Source organism: Crassostrea angulata, chromosome 2 (assembly GCF_025612915.1).
Source record: "Crassostrea angulata isolate pt1a10 chromosome 2, ASM2561291v2, whole genome shotgun sequence".
Lineage (NCBI taxonomy): Eukaryota > Metazoa > Mollusca > Bivalvia > Ostreida > Ostreidae > Magallana > Magallana angulata.
In genome coordinates this window covers 26,580,567-26,605,480 of record NC_069112.1, presented here as the reverse complement: position 1 = coordinate 26,605,480, position 24,914 = coordinate 26,580,567, and the positions used below count along the sequence as shown (strand labels likewise).

The window sequence follows — 24,914 nt, the reverse complement described above, 5'->3', positions numbered from 1 at the left end:
CACTGAGATATATAAATCTGGATGTAAAAACGCTTTCAGAATGATGGAGGAAGGTCAAGGTGTTGCAGAACATCGTTGGATTGGTTTCGTTGTGTTGAAAGGGGGCGAATTGGGCGAAATAGTTAACTTCACCGGAATTTCCTCCAAAAGAGAAGTTGGAAGTCGTCCTGTATTATGAGTTCACAATCGTCTAAATTAACCCAAAAGGCAATAAAATGATACTTTACTTATTCTAAAGACATTTTCACAGCCTCAGTTAACCCCTGTTGTGATTAGGATAATTTAATACTGAGACTGTCTTATCTTTAGGGGTAGGCGTAATATACGGATGATGCAACCACATACTGTGCAACCGATGTTTATTTCTTTTAGTGTTGATGCTACAATTAGGTGGTAACTTGTAATTAATTAATAACTCTGCTAAATTAATGCTTAAATAATCATAAAACCCTAGGGCTGTTTACAGTTATCTTAAAAAAAAAAAGACCCTCTACATAACAGTTGTAATTGGGTCAAAAGGTTGTTCTAATACCCCCAAAATACACAGAAATACATAAACTGTCATTATTATTTGTCATTTAGCTAACACAATTGCAACACATTTCATCTATTTAATGTATGAATGCCTCAAATAAATTAAATTAATAAAAAAAAATTCATAATTATTAAAAGTTTTTTTTTATTGACTTGCTTCTAATCTAATTTAAATTATTAAAGGTTGAATCTGTGTATATCATCATTAGTGTTATGCCATTGTCAAGTAATGGAAGTCTCCCTGATTTCTCAAACTTCTCTCTATTTTTCTGTTAGAGAGAATTGAAGTCTCCCAAAAATTTTGCTCTAGGTTGGTCCCTGCATTGAAATTACACTTACAAACCAATTCATACAATGCAAAACAAGAGACCCTCAGACCTAGTGTCTGCATGCAATGCGCACAGTTGGAGTCCTCACAATCGGAGGTGGTAGTGATATGTGGCAGCAAGAGTTGCCTCAAAGTACCAAGCATGGCGACACTCCGTGATGCATGCTGGGGGCCTATACCTCTATGCAAAAACGGCCTAGGGAAAACACTGCATTTAATATTCATTCGCGTTAGATTTCGAATTTATTTAAATAAAGTCAATTCATATTGGTTACAATAACATAAGTGATAATAACATATGGAAAATATAATCTTGCTAAAAGATATTTATTTTGAACAACAAACAGTTAACTTTGCAACATTCGAATAGAACTATTTTTTGTCGCGCATGTTCAGATAACTGAACTCTTTGCCGTAAAGATTACCCGGCAACTAGATGGCCGTAAGCCATAAAAAATGGCGTCCAAAATCGAAAGTTATCATTCCAGGATAGATGTCTTATATAACTGAACACAACACTTTTAAAATGCATCTAGAAATGATGACAGAGGGGTCAAACACCCATACATTTTATCTAGAATATAGTCTTGCTTGATAAAATGTGCTAATTTGATTGAGAATTTATAGACTGATTATCCAGAAAAAGATACCCGACTTATAAGAGGGTCAATGGCAAAATCTTGTAAATAAACTTGAAAAAAGACAACCGACTTATAGGCGAACAATATATATGGTACATAGCTATTATCATGATTATGAAGAATTTATAGATTGTTTTCCTCAAATTTTTTCTCCAGGAAACATAAACTGCCCTGTGTTTTCTTTCGAAAAGTATGTATCAAAGTTGAACCCAAACAAGGATGACTTCTGGCAGCGACCTACAGATTCCTTCTCATTTGATGACAATGTGTGGTATACAAATGCACCTTTTGGGAAAAATCATTGTCAAGCTTTATGTCCAATATTTCAAATGTAGGAAAACTCTCTAAAGTGTAGAATAATCATCCGGTGCATGTTACAAGTACCGTAATACTGTGTTGGATGTTGGCCGTCGCATTATGAAAGTTTCTGGACATAAATCAGAGACCTCTCTCAAATCTTACTCCCATTTCATCAGCAATGGGAAGAAGAGGAAAATATCAGAGATTCTTATTAACACTTTTGGACAGCAACCATCAAAAACCGAAAATGAAATTGGTACAGAAAATCTCAGTGATTTGGCTAGTGTGTTTGCAGACGACTTTGAACTTGAACTGCTTGATGCATTGAGATCAGTGATTCATTTTGACATGGGTCCTGCATAAAATATGCACAAATTTTGCTCAGGACACATACTTCATTATATATGCATTTCAAACAACGCATTAAATTTAGAAATATACATATACACATTTTTTCGCTAAGAAGTTCCAGAACATTGATTGTTCCTTTCTTAACCTACTAAGTAGATGCCCGAAATGTTCCGAATAACTAAAACACACTACAACCAGAGTTCTTGAAATCTTTCGGTCCTGTCGGCAAGACCGATAAAAATACCCAAGGACCGATTACTTGAGGTTGCCTGTCAGTCCAAATGACCGGTAGATATGGACAGTGACTTGCGAAAATATAACTAATTTTCATACTCACTGAGGAGATCCGAACGCATACGATAAATCTAGGGGAGTTTTTCGCGGTTTTTTTGCTCTCTCTAGACTTATTATACATTTTCGGAACACCTCAGTAATTATTACTTCCGTTGCTTTCGATAAGTTTGGCGATAATTTCGTACATATTGATACGGTGTGTTTATAATGCAGCTAACATATGTAGTCAGACAATAGGAATAAGTCTTTCAATCATTTTTCAACCTAGCTGTCGTCAGAAATCATGGGAGAAATTGGAGAACTTGTTTTAAACATAGCGTGAACTGAGGGCCCCCTATAAATCCGAGATGGCGAGTGTTGTCTCGTTACGTTTTTTCAATGTACATTGCATACATCGAAACAGGGTTTTCAGTGAATGTTTTTATTGCAATACACAGAAATACACACAAAAATCCCAATGTAATCATTTATAAATTTTTTTGGGAAATAAGAATCCGCTATCTGACAACCGAGCCCTAGTTACATATGAAATGTGCAGAAAGAGAACAAGAAGAAAGTTGATAATGAGAGAGGGAAGGAAATAAAAATAATTAATGAAGTGATAAATAAGAATGTTATCAGGAGCCAGAATGTGAAAGTTAGGAAAAATCAGATCAATTAAGGAAAAAAGAGAGAAATTAGAAGGCAAATATACTTGTAGTTTTTCATCTTTCTATTGAAAATGTTTGGACTGATAGAAATCATTCTGGACTGACAAACTTCTGATGGTTGTCAGTCCAAATGACTGACATTGAAAAAAAGATTTCAAAAACTCTGACTACAACAGGGTTGTTTCTAAGACCTGGGAGGCGGGGAATTCCCCTGCCTATAATGCCATAATTACATGGCTATTATTGCATTTCAACACAATGTAGCTATAAGCAAGACCCCCAGACCCCCCCCCCTTCTACTTTTTTATTTCTTCCTTCTAGTTCAATTTTTAAAGACAACCCTGCCTTCAAAAGCCAAAATCTCATTGGTCAAGACTTAATGATTAACCAATCATATCCAATGATATATTACATTACAGCGGGGATATTGATGTTGATCATGATGCCACCGAATAAAACTGATAAAATTCCTCCTCAACTAGGATAGATTAACCAGAGTTTATGAAAAAGTACACAAGTGAAATTAATATCAACAAAGAGGTTCATGCTGAAAGGAATGCTGAAAACTTGGAACGGTTCCAGTGACGGCACTTAGTCTGTCTCTTAGTATGGTCATTTAGAATTTGATTTTAATAAATAGAGCTTGTTTGATGTTCATCGTGGAATAAAATATGGACTCATTGTTTTCTGCTTGGGACTCAAAGTTAAGATTAAGAGGGTTCCTTTGGACCCATAAAGAATATTCTCAAAATGAATCACTTTGAGATAATCATTTCTCTGAATATAATTACTTCTACAATTAAAAATGATGATGTTGCATTTGACTATCATTTTTTGTATTTTCCACTGGTTGTTACAACTTTTTTTAGATTACAATATTTCATTAATAATTTAGGTGTTCTTTCTTTCCTAAGGCTGTTCAAAATTAATTCTACATTTAATACAACCCGTGCGCCTAAGTTTCAGCCAAAATGCTGTTTTGAAAAAAATAAGCAAACCCAGATTTGTAAAAGTCGTTCCATGTAGGTTTTCATTTAGCGGCTTAATTCTACATCCTGTGTAAGAGAAAAACATGCACAAAAACAGTATCGGGGTATTCATTATTCATCATACAAAGAAAATGAGAGTCTATGCCACTATCGAAGTAAAATAACCATTTAAAAACGAACAATAATGGATCAACACATGATCAAAGTTGAATCTTATTTCAAGATTGTACGATGTCGGTTATTAAAGTCACAGGGCATGAACCATGCTGAACCAACTTTCGCCCCAAAACGAGGTTTGTAGAATATATTTTTTAAAGTAGTTCATGAACAACTGAAATTACTACCCATTTTAATTAAAACAAGAGATGTTAGTGAAACACTTATGCCCCCTTCCCTTGGAAACATCCACAAAGAAAAAGAACGTAAACTGCAAATAACTCGAATTTTTCTAAGTCCAAGGGCCATAACTTTTTTGGAAATTGCTCTATCATACCCAAAATCAAACTTGGCCTAGATATTTCAATATGTGCACCATCTGCAAAGAAAATGAACGGAAACTGCAAATAACTCAAATTTTTCTAAGTCCAAGGGCCATTACTCTGTCGAAAATTGCTCGATCTAACCAATATCAAACTTGACCTGGAAATTATCATGATAAACCTGTGTACCAAATTTCATTTCAATATGTTCATCCTATGCGAAGAAAATGAACGGAAGCTGCAAATAACTCAAATTTTTCTAAGTCCAAGGGCCATAACTCTGTCGAAAATTGCTCGATCTTACCCAATATTAAACTTGACCTAGATATTATCAAGATAAACCTGTATACCAAATTTCATTTCAATATGTTTATCCTATGCGAAGAAAATGAGCGGAAACTACAAATAACTCAAATTTTTCTAAGACCAAGGGCCATAACTCTGTCGAAAATTGCTTGATCATACCCAATATCGAACTTGACCTAGATATTATCATGATAAACCTGTATACCAAATTTCATTTCAATATGTTTATCCTTTGCAAAGAAAATGAACGGAAACTGTTGGTGGACCGACCGACCGACAGACAGCAGCAAAGCAATACGCCCTCCCTTCTTCAAAGGAGTAGGTACAGTGAATCTTACAACTCAGCTCTGATATGTTAAATTTTAAAATGTCTATTTATAAAAATAATAATGATAACCTGTGAGTCACATATGTTGTGCAACATTTTCCACAAAAGGAAATTTAAAATTTCACAGAAAGGACATAAACCCAAATTACACAAAAGTATTTGCTTGGAAAATGTAGGACTTAACATGGACTGAATTCTACCATATGTATTATATGACAGTGTTGATGTATTGGTAACTGACTGACTTTCAATAAATACAAATTTGTTTGAAATTTTTGTTCATTTATTTTTATCCTCCCTCCCTCGTAGGTTTTAAATTCTCATGTTACATTACATAGAATTTATTTTAAACACCCTAATAAATACATACCAAAATTGTTTGTCCTTGAAACTAAACAAGTAAATGAAACTTCCTAAATTCAAGGGGTAGTCCTTCATTCTCTTTCTGCCTTCTGCAAACCTTAAAAGCTCCCCAGCATACTCAAGCAAAAACTCCCCTTTGGAGAAATCTCTAAGTGCAAAAACACCTTTACCTACAAGGAAAATCAATGTCAATTACTACTCATTCAACTTTAAACATTCAGATTTTCCAAAAATAAAACAAACTACCAGGTACAATCAAATTAGACATCTGTACTAACCAATGACATCATCAATATGTCTAACTCTCAGGCATTTTTTGTCTTTCTTTTCCCTTACAAATTCCTCTGCCTCTTTTTTCGCATCATACTCAGAACTGGCTACCTGCAATAAAATGAACACATAGAAATATTTAATATATTATTAATCCATATTTATGTAATACTTGTTTGTTATGTTTCCATATTTAATGCATTAAGCATTTTTTATATCACAATACCCCTCATAACAAGTAAAAATTCAAGAATTTGAAAGGGTTAATGAGTACTCAATTAAATATCTTTAACAAGAGGCCATGGGGCAACATTGCTTACCTTAACAACAAATGCCGTAACCCTGATTTAAAAAAACAAGAGGCCAATTGGCCTTAACGGTCACCTGAGTAGCATATATCCAATACAAAAACTTGTCATGGAGTCTCATATATGCATCTATAATTAATTAGGTTTCATACTGGAGTAGAAAAATTATAAATTTGTAATGACAACCACATTTAATTCAAAAAGAACTGTGAAACCTATAATTTTGGTGAAAAACTAAAAGATCTGGTCTACAAAATAATGAATTCAGTTTTCCTTTCAGGTGTGTGGGAGTAAAGAAGATAATTTTTTAACGTTATATGCATTAACATCTATACATCCATTTTGGCCCTGCCCTAGAGTCAAAACCCATACCCCATGAAAATTAAAATTTCAGTAGAGGACTTCCTGGTAAACATAATTATTAGTCCGATTTTAGATTTTTAAACATTATATGCATTAACACTTTATTGCCATATTGCCCCCCCCCCCCCATGTCCTGAACCCCTGACCCAGGGGCCATGAATTTCACAATTTAGGTAAAGGAGATTGTGGATATCATAACCATGTATTCAGTTTTTTGCCCACATGTGTGGGAGTAGAGAAGATTTTTTCAGATTTAATACATTTTTACTATATGGCCATATTGGCCCCACCCTAGAGCATGAACACCTAACAAAGGGGTCATGAATTTCACAATTTTAGTAGAGAGTCTCATGGACATCATAATCATGCATTTAGTTTTTAACAAATATATATGGGAGTAGAGAAGAAGATTTTCTAAGATTTAATACATTTTTACTATTTGGCCATATCGGCCCCACCCTAGAGCCTGAACCCCTGACCGAGGGGCCATGAATTTCACAATTAAGGTAGAAGGCTTCATGGACATCATAACCATGCATTTAGTTTTTAACAAATATGTATGGGAGTAGAGAAGAAGATTTTCTAAGATTTAATACATTTTTACTATTTGGCCATATCGGCCCCACCCTAGAGCCTGAACCCCTGACCGAGGGGTCATGAATTTATCATTTTTGGTAGAGGGCTTCATGAACATCATAATCATGCATTTAGTATTTAACAAATATATATGAGAGTAGAGAAGAAGATTTTCTAAGATTTAATACATTTTTACTATATGGCCATATTGGCCCCACCCTAGAGCCTGAACCCCTGACGGAGTGGTCATGAATTTCACAATTTAGATTGAGGTCTTCATGGACATCATTATCATGCATTCAGTTTTTAACAAATATATATGATAGTAGAGAACAAGATTTTCTAAGATTTAATACATTTTTACTATTTGGCCATATTGGCCCCACCCTAGAGCCTGAACCCCTGACCCAGGGGTCAAGAATTTCACAATTTAGGAAGAGGGCTTCATGGACATCATAATCATGCATTTAGTTTTTAACAAATATATATGGTAGTAGAGAAGAAGATTTTCTAAGATTTAATACATTTTTACTATATGGCCATATTGGCCCCACCCTAGAGCCTGAACCCCTGACCCAGGGGCCATAAATTTCACAATTTTGGTAGAGGGCCTCATGGACATCATAACCATGCATTCAGTTTTTTCCTCACATGTGTTGAATTAGAGAAGAAGATTTTTGAAAATTTGGCTTTTTTTGCATATTTGGCCCCACCCGTGGCACCCCAGGGGTGGTAGAGCCATAAATTTCACAATTTAGATTCTTCTTACCATAGAGATGCTTCACACCAAAAATGGTAACGATTGGCCTAGTAGTTTTCAAGAAGAAGTTAAAAATGTAAAATTGTTAACGCACGACGCACAACGCACAACGCACGACGACGGACGAAGACCAATTGCAATAGGTCACCTGAGTGACTCAGGTGACCTAACAAGAGGCCCATGGGGCCACATCGCTCACCTGAGCAACAATGGGCGTTCAAAAGATATTGTGCCATATGGTCCCTCGGTAGAAAAACAAAAAATAAATATTGTAAAGTATTCGAATTTTACACTTTTTTTGTATACATGTAATCTTTGACATTGTACCTTCATGAAATACTATTTTTTACCAGAATAAGAAAATTCTACGCAAGATATAAAACTAAACATTTGGTAGAGGTATACTGTTAAGTTGTTAACTTCCAAATCCCTATATTTTCGTTCTGCCCCCCCCCCCCCCCCCTTTGTAAAGCGATCAAAATATATGAGTGCATATAGTTACATTTTTTTCATCAACTACTCACTACTTACTAGTTATTGTTTTAAAAAAAAATAATAGTTATTGTTTTTTATTTTAAAAACCCTACATGTATAGATGTGAAGAAGAAAATTGTACCTCAATGTGCTCAATTTCTCAAATTAAAAACATTCAAAAATTTTATTTGTCTTCTCCATTACAATTAAATGACTGTTATTTACTTCGCGTACAAACCAGGATAATTTTCCGCTGTGATATTCTTAGGAATAGCGATAATTACTTTATCCCCGCAACAGAAATGTGTCAGAAATATGGAAACTGTTTTAAAGATGTCGTTTTTATTTACTCGTGTCTGAAAAACTATCAAAATTGATGTAGATTTCACATTATTTATTGTATAAAGAGAGGGAGAGTAGATATATATACAGAATACTGTGGAATCATTAAATTTCGTGGGGGCCAATTTTCGTGGATGACTTAAATTTTACAGATTCGTGGGGACGTAATTTCGTGTTTTCATATTTATCTACAAAAGGGAATATGACTTTATTACCCTAATTCATCAATTCGTGAAGGATGTTATTTCGTGGATGAGAGGTACCCAAGAATTCCACGAAAAATGAGCCACCACGAAATCTAATGATTTCACAGTATCATTATTTTATTTTGTTTGTACAAGTATTTAACATACTCTAATTCATAGAGATTTTCTAATGTTCAACCAAAATTTCAGCGTCAATTGTAGAATTATAAGCAAGATACAGAGCTCACAGTTCGCCTAGGTTTGATTCATATTTTGTTCACATGAGTTTATTACATTCAGCTTATGATTTTTAACTTGGTATTTCCTATTCAGCATTTAAAATGGAAAAAAAGAATGGCCTAAGATTTTATATTCTTTTATTCACTCAATACCAGTTCACTGGTATTTGAGGTTCAAAATCAGTTTATACAAATGTACACAAACACAGTGAAGGATCACATGTACAGTAGGAGTAATAATGACGAAAAAATGTTAAGTTTACAATACAATAAGATGTTAAAGTTGGTTTCTGAACGAACAGACTTTGAAAATTTTCTCAATAAATATTGACAAATTTTTTACTTTTTTAATCTTTAGTTTTTAAGATCTGTGTACAAACATAGAATTGTGAGCAAATCTCTGTATCTTGCTTATAATTTGAAGCTTAACACTCAAATATGGTTAGTTATTAGAAATTGAAAACAATTAAACACAAGAAACATTCACTATAACAAATAAAGAACACAATTTATTTTTTCGAAATGAATCATATAGATACATGTATATACCTACATATTTCCGTCAGCAATGTCAAACTTTATTTAAATTGAATAAACTCGAGAAAATGCCGAGCATCGCAACAAAACCTATTGCATTAATCTACCATTACGCAAAAGATAATGCCGATCGAATTACCGGTAGAATGAATTGTATTTCATTATTTTTTAATACATCAGATTTTGCTTAATTTGCGCAGGTAAACAGTTAACTGTTTGATTTACCAAAGTCTCTGTTTGATTTGATACGTAAAAGTCACGAAATAATACAGACGATTGTTCCCAGGTTACAAGCAGAAATAATGAAAACGAAACGAAAATCAGAACAAGCTAACACCAACGTCATGTGTGAAAACTGTCAACGCATTGAAATATTTAGCCTCAATTTACTTCACAAAATCGGCAACGATATATTTTGCATGTTTCAAAAATTTCCCTTCATACGCGAACTGTTGCACAACAAGCAAATTCATCATAGTCAGATCCACAGGGGCTTGGTTGTTGGATAGTGAATTTTCTAATTATTTGTTCCCGAAGAAATTTTTTATTAAAATTGGTAATCTTATGTGTATTTCTGTGTATTGCAATAAATAAATTCACTGAACCCCCCAGTTTCAGTCATGTTAAAAAAGTGTATTCAATGTACATTAAAAAAAGTAAAGGGACGACACTCGCCATCTTGGATTTATAGGGGGTCCTCGTTTCAAGCTATGATTTAAACACGTTCTTCCATTTCTCCAACGATTTCTGACGAGATCTAGGTTGGAAAATATTCAAATGACTTATTCCCATCGTCTTACTACATCTGTATGCTGCATAATAAACACATCGTTCCGAAATGTACTAGATACTTGCCAAACTTATCGAAAGCAACGGAAGTTTACTTTTGAGTGACGTTAATTCTCTGTATAATCACTGAGATGTTCCGAAAATGTATGATAAATCTAGAGAGAGCAAAAATTCCGCGAAAAGATATTCCTCTTGGTTTAACCAATGCTTTCGGATCTCCTCAGTGATTACATGGAGAGTTTGCATCAACTTCCGTTGCTTTCGATAAGTTTGGCGAGTATCTAGTACATTTCGGAACGATGTGTTTATTATGCAGCGTACAGATGTAGTCAGACGATGGGAATAAGTCATTTGAATATTTTCCAACCTAGATCTCGTCAGAAATCGTTGGAGAAATGGAAGAACGTGTTTAAATCATAGCTTGAAACGAGGACCCCCTATAAATCCAAGATGGCGAGTGTCGTCCCTTTACTTTTTTTAATGTACATTGAATACACTTTTTTAACATGACTGAAACTGGGGGGTTCAGTGAATTTATTTATTGCAATACACAGAAATACACATAAGATTAACAATTTTAATAAAAAATTTCTTCGGGAACAAATAATTAGAAAATTCACTATCCAACAACCAAGCCCCTGTGGTCAGATCGACCCTTTTTCTTATAATGTCATGGCTGCTTTAAACAAAGAACCTCGTTTTAGATGTATGGAATACGAGTCTAGGTAAAATGGGTATGCAAAATAAAAGCCAAGGCAGATCGACAATCGTCAATTCCAAATACGCATTATTTTGCAGCAATATTTACAGCGAATACAAATATACTAGTCCATCAAATATCCTGATATTTTAATGAGATTGGCAGATTAATATCTGCCAATCTTTGTTTTGCCCAGACCAAGTCTTGACTACCCATTTTACCGGATGCCGGATTACCGGATGCCGAGCCCGAAGCTATTAAACTGATTGAAACACCCATTTCCTTTATTATTATTTTCGTAATAACTCAAATTTGACACAGAATTAGCACTTAATTTTTGCAATTTATATTTTCCTTCCCATAAGGATAATTTATGCTAAACTACGTTGAATTGGAATCAGTAGTTCTTGAGAAGAAGATTTTTAAAAATGCACCCCCCTTTTTCTACAGTTTCAAGGTTTTCTCCGCTTGGAATACAGATCGGACTTTTATTTTTGCAATTTATATTCGCCCTCACATAAGGATGATTTGTGCCAAATTTGGTTGAAATTGGATAAGCGGTTTTAGAGAAGAAGTTCAAAATGTAAAAAGTTTACAGACGGACAGACAGACGGACAGACAGATGGACAGACGGACAGACGGACGACGGACAAAATGTGATCAGAATAGCTCACTTGAGCTTTCAGCTCAAGTGAGCTAAAAAAGCTTTAGACCACACCAACTTGAAACATCATTCTTAACGGTTATCAGTCAAAAACAAGAGGCCCATGGGCCAAATCGCTCACCTGAGCAAAAATCAGCATAATGGAGTCATAATACAAAATATCTGGACAATGTGGTATAATATATGTAGATCCTGTATAAATAAGAGGCCCAAGGGCCACATCGCTCACCTGAGCAACAATAGGCACAATAAAATCAGCTTCATGGAGTCATAATACTAAATCTGGACAATGTGGTATAATACATGTAGATCCCCTACAAAAAAATCTGTTTCCCCCTGAATATTCTTATATTTATAATCAAGTCCTTTTTCTAACAGGATGACTTTATAGTCATATTGCATTCAGCATTGCAGTTCTCAAAAAGACCCTTAACAATTGTTTATATACAGGATATAAACCTACATCACACTCTGAACCCCCTGTGAGGCCCCAGAAGCGTCCAGGGGCTAAAGTCTAAACAACTTTAAAAAAGAATCAGCAATATATAAAAATGCTTGCATACAAGAAAAAGCATCTATTATAATAATATTTCAGTTTTTGTGAATAATTAAATGTTTTCTCTTCGTCTGAATTTATTTCTAATGTTCACCGCATCTCCAAATTGTCGTGAAACGGTCAGTGTTAATTATAATTAGGTATCAATATGGTCAATCATCAAACAATTATCACATTGCAGGACAAGTGTCGCCTGAATAAACAACCACTTCGAGGTATCTAGAGTAAACAAGAGGCCCAGGGGCCACATCGCTCACCTGAGCAACAATTGCCTTAATTCTGATCAAATTAGCATTACAGTATCAAAATATCTTGACAACTGAGTACAGTAGATCTTGCTAAAAAAAATTGAAAATCTGCCAATTTTTATCCACCTCTTATTTTTTGGTAAATACCAAGCCCCTTTTGTTGTTGTACCTGTAAGAAGATTTTTCTCTATTCCTATATACCCCCCCCCCCCCCATTTCATGGCCCCACTTTTCTCTAGGGAATCATGGTTTCATCAAACTTAAATCTGCATAACCTGTGCTTTCACACTAAGTACTGAGTTTTGAACCGAAAACTTTCCCAGAATACTTCTAAAGATTTTCTCATTATATTCCTATGTAAAAATTCAAACCGCCATCGACTGTTTGGCCAGAAAAGGTTTAAACTTGTGTAGAGGCATCCTCGGGTAGTGTAAATTCAAGTTTGCAAAATCACAGTCCCTAGTGGTAGGGCGGGACTGTGATAAGTAAAATTTAATCTCCCAGTGTGGCCTCACCCTACCCCTCGACTATTATTTAAACAAAGTTGAATCTATATGATCTGGGGATGCTTCCACTCAAATTTGGGCTTTCCTGGCCTAATAGTTTTGAGAAGAAGACTTTTAAAGATTTTCTCTATCTATAAAAATTCATCCCCCATTGTGACCCCGCCCTACCCCAAGGGACCATGATTTGAACAAACTTGAATCTACACTTCCTAAGGATGGTTACATGCCAATTTGAGCTTTCTTGGCCAAATAGTTTTGAAAAGAAGATTTTTAAAAGATTTCCTCTATATATTCCTATATAAAACTTGATCCCCAAATTGTGGCCCCACCCTACCCCCAGGGATCATGATTTGAACAAACTTGAATCTACACTATCTGAGGATGCTTCCACTCAAATTTGAGCTTTCCTGGCCTAATAGTTTTTGAGAAGAAGACTTTTAAAGATTTTCTCTATATATTCCTATGTAAAACTTGATCCCCCTATTGTTGCCCCACCCTACCCCCAGGGACCATGATTTGAAACAATTTGAATATACACTTCCTGAGGATGCTTCCATTTTAATTTGAGCTTTTCTGGTCTAATAGTTTTAGATAAGAAGATTTTTAAAGATTTTCTCAATATATTCCTATGTTAAACTTGATCCCCCTATTGTGGCCCCACCCTACCCCCCGGGGACCATGATTTGAACAAACTTGAATCTACACTACCTGAGGATGCTTCCACTTAAAGTTGAGCTTTCCTGGCCTAATAGTTTTTGAGAAGAAGATTTTTGAAGATTTTCTCTATATATTCCTATGTAAAACATGATCCCCCTATTGTGGACTCACCCTATCCCCCAGGGACCATGATTTGATCAAACCTGAATCTACACTACCTAATGATGCCTACACACAAGTTTAAGCTTTTCAGGCCGAATAGTTTTTGAGAAGAAGATTTTTGAAAAATACCAACAAATTTTCAATAATTCTCAATTATCTCCCCTTTAAAGAGGGCGTGGCACTTCATTTGAACAAACTTGAATCCCCTTCACCTAGTGGTGTTTGTGCCAAATTTGGTTGAAATCTGCTCAGTGGTTCTTGAGAAGAAGATGAAAATGTGAAAAGTTTACAACAACGACGACAGACAACGGACAAATTGTGATCAGAAAAGCTCACTTGAGCCTTTGGCTCAGGTGAGCTAAAAAAGGTTAAGTTTACAATACAATAAGTTGTTAAAGTTGGTTTCTGGAAGAACAGACTTTGAAAATTTTCTGAATAAATATTGACAATTTTTTTACTTTTTTAATATTTAGTTTTTAAGATCTGTGTACAAACATAGAATTGTGAGCAAATCTCTGTATCTTGCTTATAATTCGAAGCTTAACACTCAAATATGGTTAGTAAATAGAAATTGTAAACAATTAAACACAAGAAACATGCACTATAACAAATAAAGAACACAATTTATTTTTTCGAAATGAATCATATATATACATGTACATGTATATACCTACATATTTCCAACAGCGATATCAAACTCTATTTAAACTGAATAAACTCGAGAAAATGCCGAGCATCTCAACAAAACCTATTGCATTAATCTACCATTACGCAAAAGATAATGCCGAATTACCGGTAGAATGAATTGTATTTCAGTACTTTTTTGATACATCAGATTTTGCTTAATTTGCGCAGGTTAACAGTTAACTGTTTGATTTACCGAAGTCTCTGTTTGATTTGATATGTAAAAATCACGAAATACAGACGATAGTTCCCAGGTTACAAAGCATAAATAATGAAAACGAAACGAAAATCAGAACAAGCTAACACCAACGTCATGTGTGAAAACTGTCAACGCATTGAAATATTTAGCCTCAATTTACTTCACAAAATCAGCACCAATATATTTTGCATGTTTCAAAAATTTCCCTTCATTCGAGAACTGTTGCACAACAAGCAAATTCATCATAGTCAGATCGACCCTTTTTCGTATAACGTCATGGCTGCTTTAAACAAAGAACCTCGTTTTAGAAGTATGGAATACGAGTCTTGGTAAAATGGGTACGCAAACCCGGGCCGTGGCAAAATAAAAGCCTGGGCAGATCGGCAATCGTCAATTCCAAATACGCATTATTTACAGCAATATTTACAGCAAATACAAATATACTGGTCCATCAAATATCCTGAAATTTTAATGAGATTGGCAGATTAATAACTGCCAATCTTTTGTTTTGCCAAGGCCAAGTCTTGTCCACCCATTTTACCGGACGCCGAATCCGAAGCTATTAAACTGATTGAAACACGCCTTTCCTTTATTATTATTTTCGTAATAACTCAGATTTGAAACAGAATTAGACCTTAATTTTTGCAATTTATATTTTCCTTCCCATAAAGATAATTTATGCTAAACTACATTGAATTGGAATCAGTATTTCTTGAGAAGAAGAATTTTAAAAATGCACCCCCCTTTTTCTACAGTTTCAAGGTTTTCTCCGCTTTGAATACAGATCGGACTTTTATTTCTGCAATTTATATTCGCCCTCCCATAAGGATGCTTTGTGCCAAATTTGGTTGAAATTGGATAAGTGGTTTTAGAGAAGAAGTTCAAAATGTAAAAAGTTTACAGACGGACAGACAGACGGACGGACAGACAGACGGACGGACAGACAGACGACGGACAAAAAGTGATCAGAATAGCTCACTTGAGCTTTCAGCTCAGGTGAGCTAAAAACTATACATTATGAATAATGGGACTGGGGCCCGTTTCTCAAAAAGGCGTAAATCTGGGCCTAAGTTAGTCCGACTAACGAACTTACGCCAATATTTAGTCGGGTCTAAGTTGCGTTTTTGAAAGAGGCGTAAGTTAGGGTTTAAATGTAGAAGAACTTAGACATCTCCGCTGAGTACTAAGCATGCGCATATCCTATTTTGTTTTGCTTTGAGGCTATGATTATATTTGGTGGATCAATTTTCCAATTCATATATATAGTACATGTCCCGAAAGTACGCATGCTATTCTATACCACTGTGCATAGTTCAAGTCGCTCATAACAGTGTGTATTTATGAAAGTAGAACAAATGCCTATACACTTCTTAACTAGTGATGGGAAATCGGACAATTTTCATAATCGATTATCGGAAATAATCGAAAGTGTATAATTGATTAAATAATCGAAAATTTTCAAATTATGTTTAATTGAATGAAACTCTTAACAAAAACTTGCGTCTTGCGTTGTATATACAGTAATATATACTTGCTTCAGTTGTTTGAAATTATTTAATATTTTTTCAAATAAATCAAATATGTTAATAAAATTTATATATTATTACATGTATGCACATACAATCTTATTTACTGCACCTGGTTAGAATAAAAGAAAACTAGGAATTGTACCATTTATAGTGACTAGGAAGTTAGAAACAAGTTCAAACTTCAAACAATAAACATAAACAATTTAAAATATAACAAATTAATTTGAAATTCAGAGTTCAAATCCTATTTCAAAAACATTAAACCAAAACAATTTAACATTTAAACATCGTGACTAGAAAGTTTACTACTGGCCGAGTCACATGACATACCACTTCAATGTTTCACCAGTACATTTCAAGGTTTTTATTCAAGAAAATGAGCAAGTCAACAATCCAAAATACTTCCACACCGTGGATTTAAAGTTTGTATTTGGAAATGGAAATATTTCCTGAGTCATGTTATTGTTGGGATCTTGATTAGTGGCATTTGCGCTTGCACATCGCGCCGCCATTTTGATTAAACCTATTTTCGTTTTGATGTTTGAAAAAAAAAGTCAAGTCGTACGAAGAATGTATTACGTTTGTATTAAATTTTTTTTTAAATAATCGATTATGAAAATCTTAATCGATCATCGACATCGGGAGACATTTAGCAACCGACTTTCGATTGTCGGCGATAATCGGCCCATCACTATTCTTAACATAATGAAATTTTAGAGAAAACAGTTGATATGAAAAAGGCATATATAAGAGGATTCAGAAACCAAATATATGATTCAATGCATTGTAGATGATGTTGAGGCACAATCGTACATATCAATTGAACGAAACAATACATAGAAATTAACTCCAATGTTCGTGTAAACTTCAAATATTTATAGATTACAGGGACAAGGTACAGTAGATATACCCGCATACATCTGCAGAATGATAAGTATGCTTCATGTAGATATTTAGACACTTTCAGATGCTGGGATAAGGCTTGATTCTTTTTTACCCTAACACTATATTATTTATAGAAAATAATATGTCCATAGGTTATAAACAGCAACCAACTGAAATAGAAAATATTTACTGTATAACTAACATTACATGAACCTTGTCCATGTCTACAAAAGGAAGAAAAGTTCCATCCTCTGTTCCAATAATGAAAGAATGTAGACAGTGACATGGAAACGATTCTTGATTTTCTGCGATTCAAATGATAATAGATTTGAAAGATATTGTCAACAATTAACAAGTAAAGTACTATATACTGCATACAGGGGATTATATGCCCCCGTTTAATTTCCAATCATTTCACCCTCGTTGTCAGCGGGTGAATTTTTTTAAGTAACAACTGTGACTGGGCGAATTCATGACAGAGCGAAACTGTTTGCAACTGTTAGAAGGGCGGAAATTACACGGGACGAAAATAACTCTGTGTACAGTATCTTGATTAAAACAAGTATGACAAATGCACGCTAGTTAAATTTGTAAATAATGCACACTGCTGTAAAATGCTAAAACAACGCTTTTGTATTGCTAGTCGACAACTTTGGAATAAAAAAAAACATCCCTTGATATACATACATCTTTAAAAATATGATGAAACAAAACTATCATGAATTCTATAGCATTGAATCATGATTTTTTGAAGTATACACTCTCATAACTGCCGCGGTGTGTGCATACAAATTGAGTAACGCGCATTAGCGCGTTATGAAAATTTGTATGCACACACCGCAGCAGTTATGAGAGTGTATACTTCACAAAATCATGATTTAATGCTTATATTTACATTTTTTAACTTCTTGCCTTGTCTGCAAATATGAATTATACCTTAAAATTCCGATCTTATCCTAAGGGTAAGTTAATATTAATGGAAGAGCCACAGTAACAGCCACAAGCGTGAACTTTGATTTTCGCTTGTGACGTTGCAGTTTACAGCGTTCAACGTTTGTGACGTCATAATAAAACTCGTCAATTTGACCTTTGACTACTTGTTGCATTTAGAGGCATTTGAAGATCACAGAATTTAATGGGAAAACACAGTAGAATGTAAATATAAGTAATTAAATACCAATTCAGTTAAATGAGTACAAATAAACAACACATATGCATATGCACGAAGATCATCCATAGTACATGTAAACCATACCTATTTAAAAAGAATTACAATCAACGTCTAATTGAAGGAAATTGAACACTTAATCCTAGAATTAATAAAATAAATGAATTAATTTGAGCTCCGAAAATTCAAGGTGTGCATGTGAAATTTTAGAATCTTCAAGAACCTCGACAAACGCATGTCAATAGATCTACAATTGATACACACTCTGCACGCTTTTAAAACATATTTTAAGTAATATTTTAACAAAAATTGATTGTACATGTATCTAAATGCGAGTTCATAAACATTCAAAATACATGTAGCTTTCATACGGTTTTGTTAAGATACTAGGAGTAAAAAAAATGAAAATGAGAATGTATACGTGTTGTAAAGTTGTAAGTAGTATACATGTAGGTATAGAATATACAACAACACACAAGGACAAATTACAACTGTAAACGTTTTGAATTGCTCCTATTCAAAGGAGTATTCTCAATATTTTGAAATCAGTTTCGTTTCATAGGTTCAAATTTGATTAGAATCATTAAATTCCAGTCTAAGCTTACTGAGTATTGATTTAAAAATCAATAATCTATTCATACTTATGTATACATCTATCTTGTTGGGGAATACATGTTTAATTTAAAAGTACAGCATCTTTTTAATTATTGTGTTTATATCATCTATCGGGGTATACCCATCTTTAATTCTTCATACTTAAAATATAGATTTCATTAACGAGAAGTAATGTATATTATATGTGTTTAACAAGGTAAGCCCATGAATTATCAAATTGATTTAATCTTAATCTATTTAAAAATAGGAACAGTTATCGAACAACAGGTATTTTTTAAAGTTATACGTACATGTACAAATATTTCAATAAATGGTGAATGTTTACCTTAATAAGACGTATAACAAACCAAAAATTAAAATTCTCTGAGTGTTTATTTTGCCTTAAAAACAAAACACTCGCCATTTTTGTGCACAGACTAAGGACTTACGCCTACCCATTAGCAGGCGTAGATTTAAACCCAAATTTAGTCCCGACTAAGTTTCCGCCTTTTTGAGAAACGCAACTTAGTCCGGTTTTGAGGTTTAGTCCCTGATTTAGTCCGGACTAAGCCTACGCCTGGACGTAGGCCTTTTTGAGAAACCGGCCCCTGGAGTTTGACTTCGAGAGATCAAGGGTTTCAAGAGATCAAGAGTTTGAGAAATCAAGAGTAAATTTGCTTAGTTATATAGGGAAAAAAATCGGGACCCTAAACTCACTTCTAGCGATCAAAAACTTTGAGCGATCATCATAACAGCTTTAAGGTGGTGCAGGACATCAGGCGATCATCATAACAGCTTTAAGGTGGTGCAGGGCACCTGCATATTGTGATGTATACTTCCTATTGAGTATAAATATAATATTTTCCCCCAAAATAATGTTACCTTACATTGAAGTGCAATGGGTTAGAGCAATTACATGTCTGTAAGGGCATTTGGAGTCTGAGGTAATGTTACTATTGATGTAAATGAATTTTCATTTGGGGGGGGGGGGGGGGGAGGGTCTGGACCCCTCACTCCCACCCCTTTTCTAAATCCGTGCACGATTATGTACACGTAGGCACACAGAAGCAAATATAAAGCCGGCAACCGCCGTGGAGAGGGGGCATAATTTAATTTTGTTTGTAATAATTATATAGACCATTATACTTTTTATGACAGGAAATGTTATAAAGATTATTGATTAACTTAAAATTCACATGCAAACAGTTCAACCCCAAAATGCACATAAAGTGCTGCTCATGTGTATTATCACATGGGAAGGGATCTCATCCTTCAGTTATGCAAATTATAATTTTTAAATGTATTACCGGAACTTGCATGTGGCCTTCATTTTTAATTAAACTGGTACTAAATAGTGTTATATAGGGGCAAACACTTGGTGCGGGTATACCTGTCTAATGACAGTATCTAGTTTTGTTTTGTTTTTCTTTTTTTTGCTATTTGTTTTTACTGGCTTGTTTTGGGGGGTTTTTTTCCAAGCAAGTAACCACTCCTTAGCGTTATTAAAGTGCATCTATACATAAAGTTTATTATCTAAAATATGCAGGCGAGCATGTGAGTTGGTGTGTTTGTGTGTGGTTTTTGTGGGTGTAATTGTGTGTATGCTTGTATATCATAAATAAATTATTTTAAAAAAAGGTAGCTAAATAAACATACTTTAGGTAGGTAAATAAAGCTATGTAGGTAAATCAAGCTACGTAACAAATAGATAGAATGTTTTATCATTAAAATGATAAATGTCCTACGGACCTTGTTCAACGATAGAATTCGTCCCATAAACTCCCTTCGTAGCAAATAAAAGAATTAAATTACACTGTATCTCATCTAAATTTTTGATTGGTCTCAAATACATACAATGTTGCTCTTTTATAATCCCATATTACCACATTAACGTGCGAGTACCTATTATTGCCGAAAAATGCCCAATTTTTCTCTATTACTCTCTTCATGTAAGCTGTCATGTAAAAATTTCAAGGCAAATCTCTGCACTGATCATTCATTTGATTTGAGGAATAATTTTTATTTCATTTTCATCAATATCAACTTACTTCTGGCTAAAATTAAACCCTCTTCATGACCTTTGATTTACGGGAAGTTTGAGTACCCATTATTGCCGCTCATATCTTTTCGTTATTTTCCAGTAATTAATCGGTAAAAAGGTCAAACTTTTAAAAGAATCTATCAATAAAGACAATTTAAGATAAAATGTAAGAATATAACATAAAAAATTATATCATAAACGCAATTCAATCATATTATAAGCAATATTCTTTTCAATGTCCCTGCGGCCATTTGCACACAAACGGGGGAATATGTGCTTCACCTGATTAAAAATTAAAGAAATGCATTGCTTTTTTATTAAAAGCTTTTAAATATATGTTATGTGTGTCCATTAAAAAAATAAAAGTTAATAGCAACGCCTCTGATTAACAACGCAGGTGCGTGTGGATAAATATTTGATCCACCTCAGGTTGCAAACAAAATGGCGTCTTACAAGCAAGCAGACGCTCGGCTTTCTTTCTTAAATATTGTGTACCGTATTTCACGGAATTTAGGTCGATACTTTTTCCCCTGACCTGTGGACCTCGCCCTATTCATCGCTTCGCCCAATTTATGTTTTTTTTTTTGGTTGGAATTTTGCAAAAATTTATGCAACCCTCCAATACAATCATGAGTGTTTACTGTAATACTGCTTGAATTTCTGTGTAAAAATCGTATGGATTTTAATCAATATACTGTAGTAATTTATCATTTAAACAAAATTAAATGTAAATAGATTTATTTCTTCTTACATTTCTTACTTAGATCACTGACTGAATCATTAAATGCTGTCATGCATTTTGATCGTGTGCTTACGATAAACAGGAAATCGATTTCGCGCGGTAAAAGTAAAATGAGAACCGTACAAAGGGTAATTACGGGGGGAAATATCGTCGGGTAGAAATAACAAAAAAACAATTTGTTTTCATAATAGAATACATGAACAAGTCTTTTTCTGTATATTCAACATAAAACTTTCGATGAAATTTTAGCCGGGTGTCTCTGAAATCAGTCTGGGTAGCGCTGACTTTATTTATACACAGTTGAACTCTCGGCACGTGCTACTCATGCCTGCAGGCTTCAATAAGATCAGATTGACTCGTGTGTATATACACAGTAAAAAGTCACATAGAGACACAGGGTGGCATGTGCTACCGTAGTCATGCCTCCAGGCTAGGTAACTATCCCCCGGTTAACACCAGTTTGTACACATGGCAGGGAAGTAATAAAAAACGATCTTAAATTAAAACCGGCCGTACTGAATTATTTGGTTTGAAAATTTTGACGCAATTTCAGACATTTTCTTACGATGTTTTCAAGAAATACATTTTATTTCCCATTTGTTTAAAACTGTGAATTAAGATTAAAGGCTACTATATGATAACGTTATTGGTTTAAACCATTTATTCATTAGAACTAGCGGTAATTTTTCGACCAATTCTTCGAAGTCGACCTATTTATACTTTTTTTTATTTTATGGCTAAAAACGGCCTCCTTCGCCCAATAAACCGTATCGACCTAAATTCCGTGAAATACGGTAGTAGGAATTGTTTCTTGCGTATTTTTGTCAAATATCATAACATGGAGGTAAATATTCTTCGAATTTGGACCTAAACAAAAAATGCCGTCATCAAAATGGATTACAAGTCAAAGATTCAGTGGCATGTGTCATCGCACGGATACAGCTGAGATACGTGTTCATAGCTTACCTTTGTTAAGGTGTGTTACGAACTGTTTGAATTCTCTTCATTCCCAACTCTTATAGTGTCTTAAAAATTCTGTTATTTATTTATTTTGGTTTGTAGCTGAAAACTACAAATAGATAGCGGAAATCTTGCTGTTTTTATAACAATCGGCAATAATGGGTACTTGCACGTTAGCTGTTTTTGCAACGAAATCGCTGCCACTTTTAACATTATGTTTGAAAATTCGCTGTTTATGGTCGACCGAGACATTCCAAGTGCGATTTTCGACAAAATAGCATGCAAATTCAAACGCGTCTTTTAACAAAATACCTCGGTACGACTCATTATAAATGGATAATATATTTTGTGGACTAAACTAAATATGCATGCTCAAGAAGGTTTGTAATGTATAAAAATGTGTTTTTCCTCTGCAGATTATTTTTAACAGACTTAGAATCGACGCGAAGCTGATCCGCTTCGCGGCTGCTACATTGCAAGTAGTGTACGTTATAGTGTAAATGGGACGAATTCTTACTGTGACCAGAGCGTAGCCAGGTCCCGGTAAGATTATTCTTTTTACGTAACAAACCACATCAATATTTACCAAACCGGTCGATGTTCTTTAAACAGTTGCATCAAAAAGCGCTTCAAACGTCTCCTCCAATTTAAGTATAAGAAGGAGATAACGTCCATTGGTAAACTGTTCTCCAAATAAAAACAGGCCGTCATCATTGCTTCTTTCTAAAGCCCGCGCTTCTGTCATAGTTGTGTTCGGTATAAAAAGTCGAAAATATTTATACTCGGATATTTACGGACAGACGGGCAGATAGTTATATTTTATTTAAATGTTTATATTATTTGTTAAAAATTCCAACGAACTATATATCATTGGTATTAATTTGTATATGGTGTCAAATATAAAATATCTAAACAATACTCCTTCTTCACATATTCTTATGTTAGATTTCAGAGGCGGATCCAGCAATTTTGAAAAGGGGGGGTTCCAATTGATGAAAATCACTATGTGCAAAATACATTATTTGTCAATAAACAAGGCCTTTTGAACGTTTTCCGTGCGTAAATTTAATAAACAATTATCTCATCAATATCTATTTCACATCTATTTTAATATCAGAGTGCACTGCATTATTGAGCGTTTTGGTTTAGGAAACGAAGATTTGCATATTTTTTAGCCTTCAAAAAACGAGTCTCCAGCAATGAGAACGTGCGTCTATGCTATGCTTAATAGAGAGAAACGCTAAGAAACCAAAAATAATTCAGACTTTTTACAAGATATAAAAATGAATTTTTGTTAAAAAAAAAAATTATGTCTTTGATGTTTAAACTCTGAACTATTTAATATTTATTGATTTTGAGTTCTATCGATTGCCCTCTTAAATAAAGGTCTAAATGATAGGATATGACAAAAATGGGGATAGTTTATCTGCTGAATAGATGGAACATGTGTAATACAATTGTACAAGCAGTAGTCGTCCCACGGAACTTGATGTGACCTCTGTATAATGGGTGCGCCACATCACCCGGCACTAGTACTGATGCGATCTTATTCAGGAAAGTTTTGAAAAGTTGTGCATTTTTATGATGGTTTAAACCCCTTACACGGTATTTTGTAGCATAATTTCCGATTCTTGGAAACAAATCAAAAAAGGGCTTTCTTTTGTGTTTCATGTGGGTACGAGGTACGGTATAGCTAGCATTCCAGAAAAATAGCATAACTTGCATAAAATTAACTATAATTGATTTTTTAAAGAAATAGAGTAGACAATACATTGTAGATGTAATTATAAATCTGTGTTTTAGTGACACTGCTTAGTTATTTTTTTTTAATTTTCCACATGTTTACTCACAGATGTACCTGTTTCGAAAAAAAAAAATCGTTAGGGTTTTTCATATGTAATACATGTACATGTAAATTACGGTGCGTTGTAAAAAATTCTTTAAATTAGCAATTTTAAAAGCATTTATTTGAAATAATTACAGTATTTATATTATAAATGGGGACAATTGCCTTTAAATAGGCATTACAAGTTTTTAAAAAAAATTATATGCTCCAGAGAAAGGGGGGGTTCCGACCCCCGGAACCCCCCCTCTGGATCCGCCAATGGATTTCTATTTTTCTCGCATTATCACCGGTGTGTCCAATGTGAGACAGCAGTGTAAGATTTTCATTTACACTGTGTATTACTACTGTGGAAATGCAAAATGATGGA

General features: G+C 34.2%; 1 protein-coding gene across 1 annotated transcript in view; it reads right to left on the bottom strand.

Moving 5' to 3' along the window:
• LOC128174094 (uncharacterized) overlaps positions 1 to 24,914 on the bottom strand; it is a 197,451-nt gene that overhangs the window by 155,786 nt on the left and 16,751 nt on the right. Inside the window, exons 4-5 of the mRNA XM_052839729.1 lie at positions 5,842 to 5,944; positions 5,571 to 5,733 (exon numbers count right to left, since the gene is read on the bottom strand). Coding sequence (XP_052695689.1) covers positions 5,571 to 5,733; positions 5,842 to 5,944 — 266 coding nt within the window. The remainder of the gene's footprint in view (positions 1 to 5,570; positions 5,734 to 5,841; positions 5,945 to 24,914) is intronic.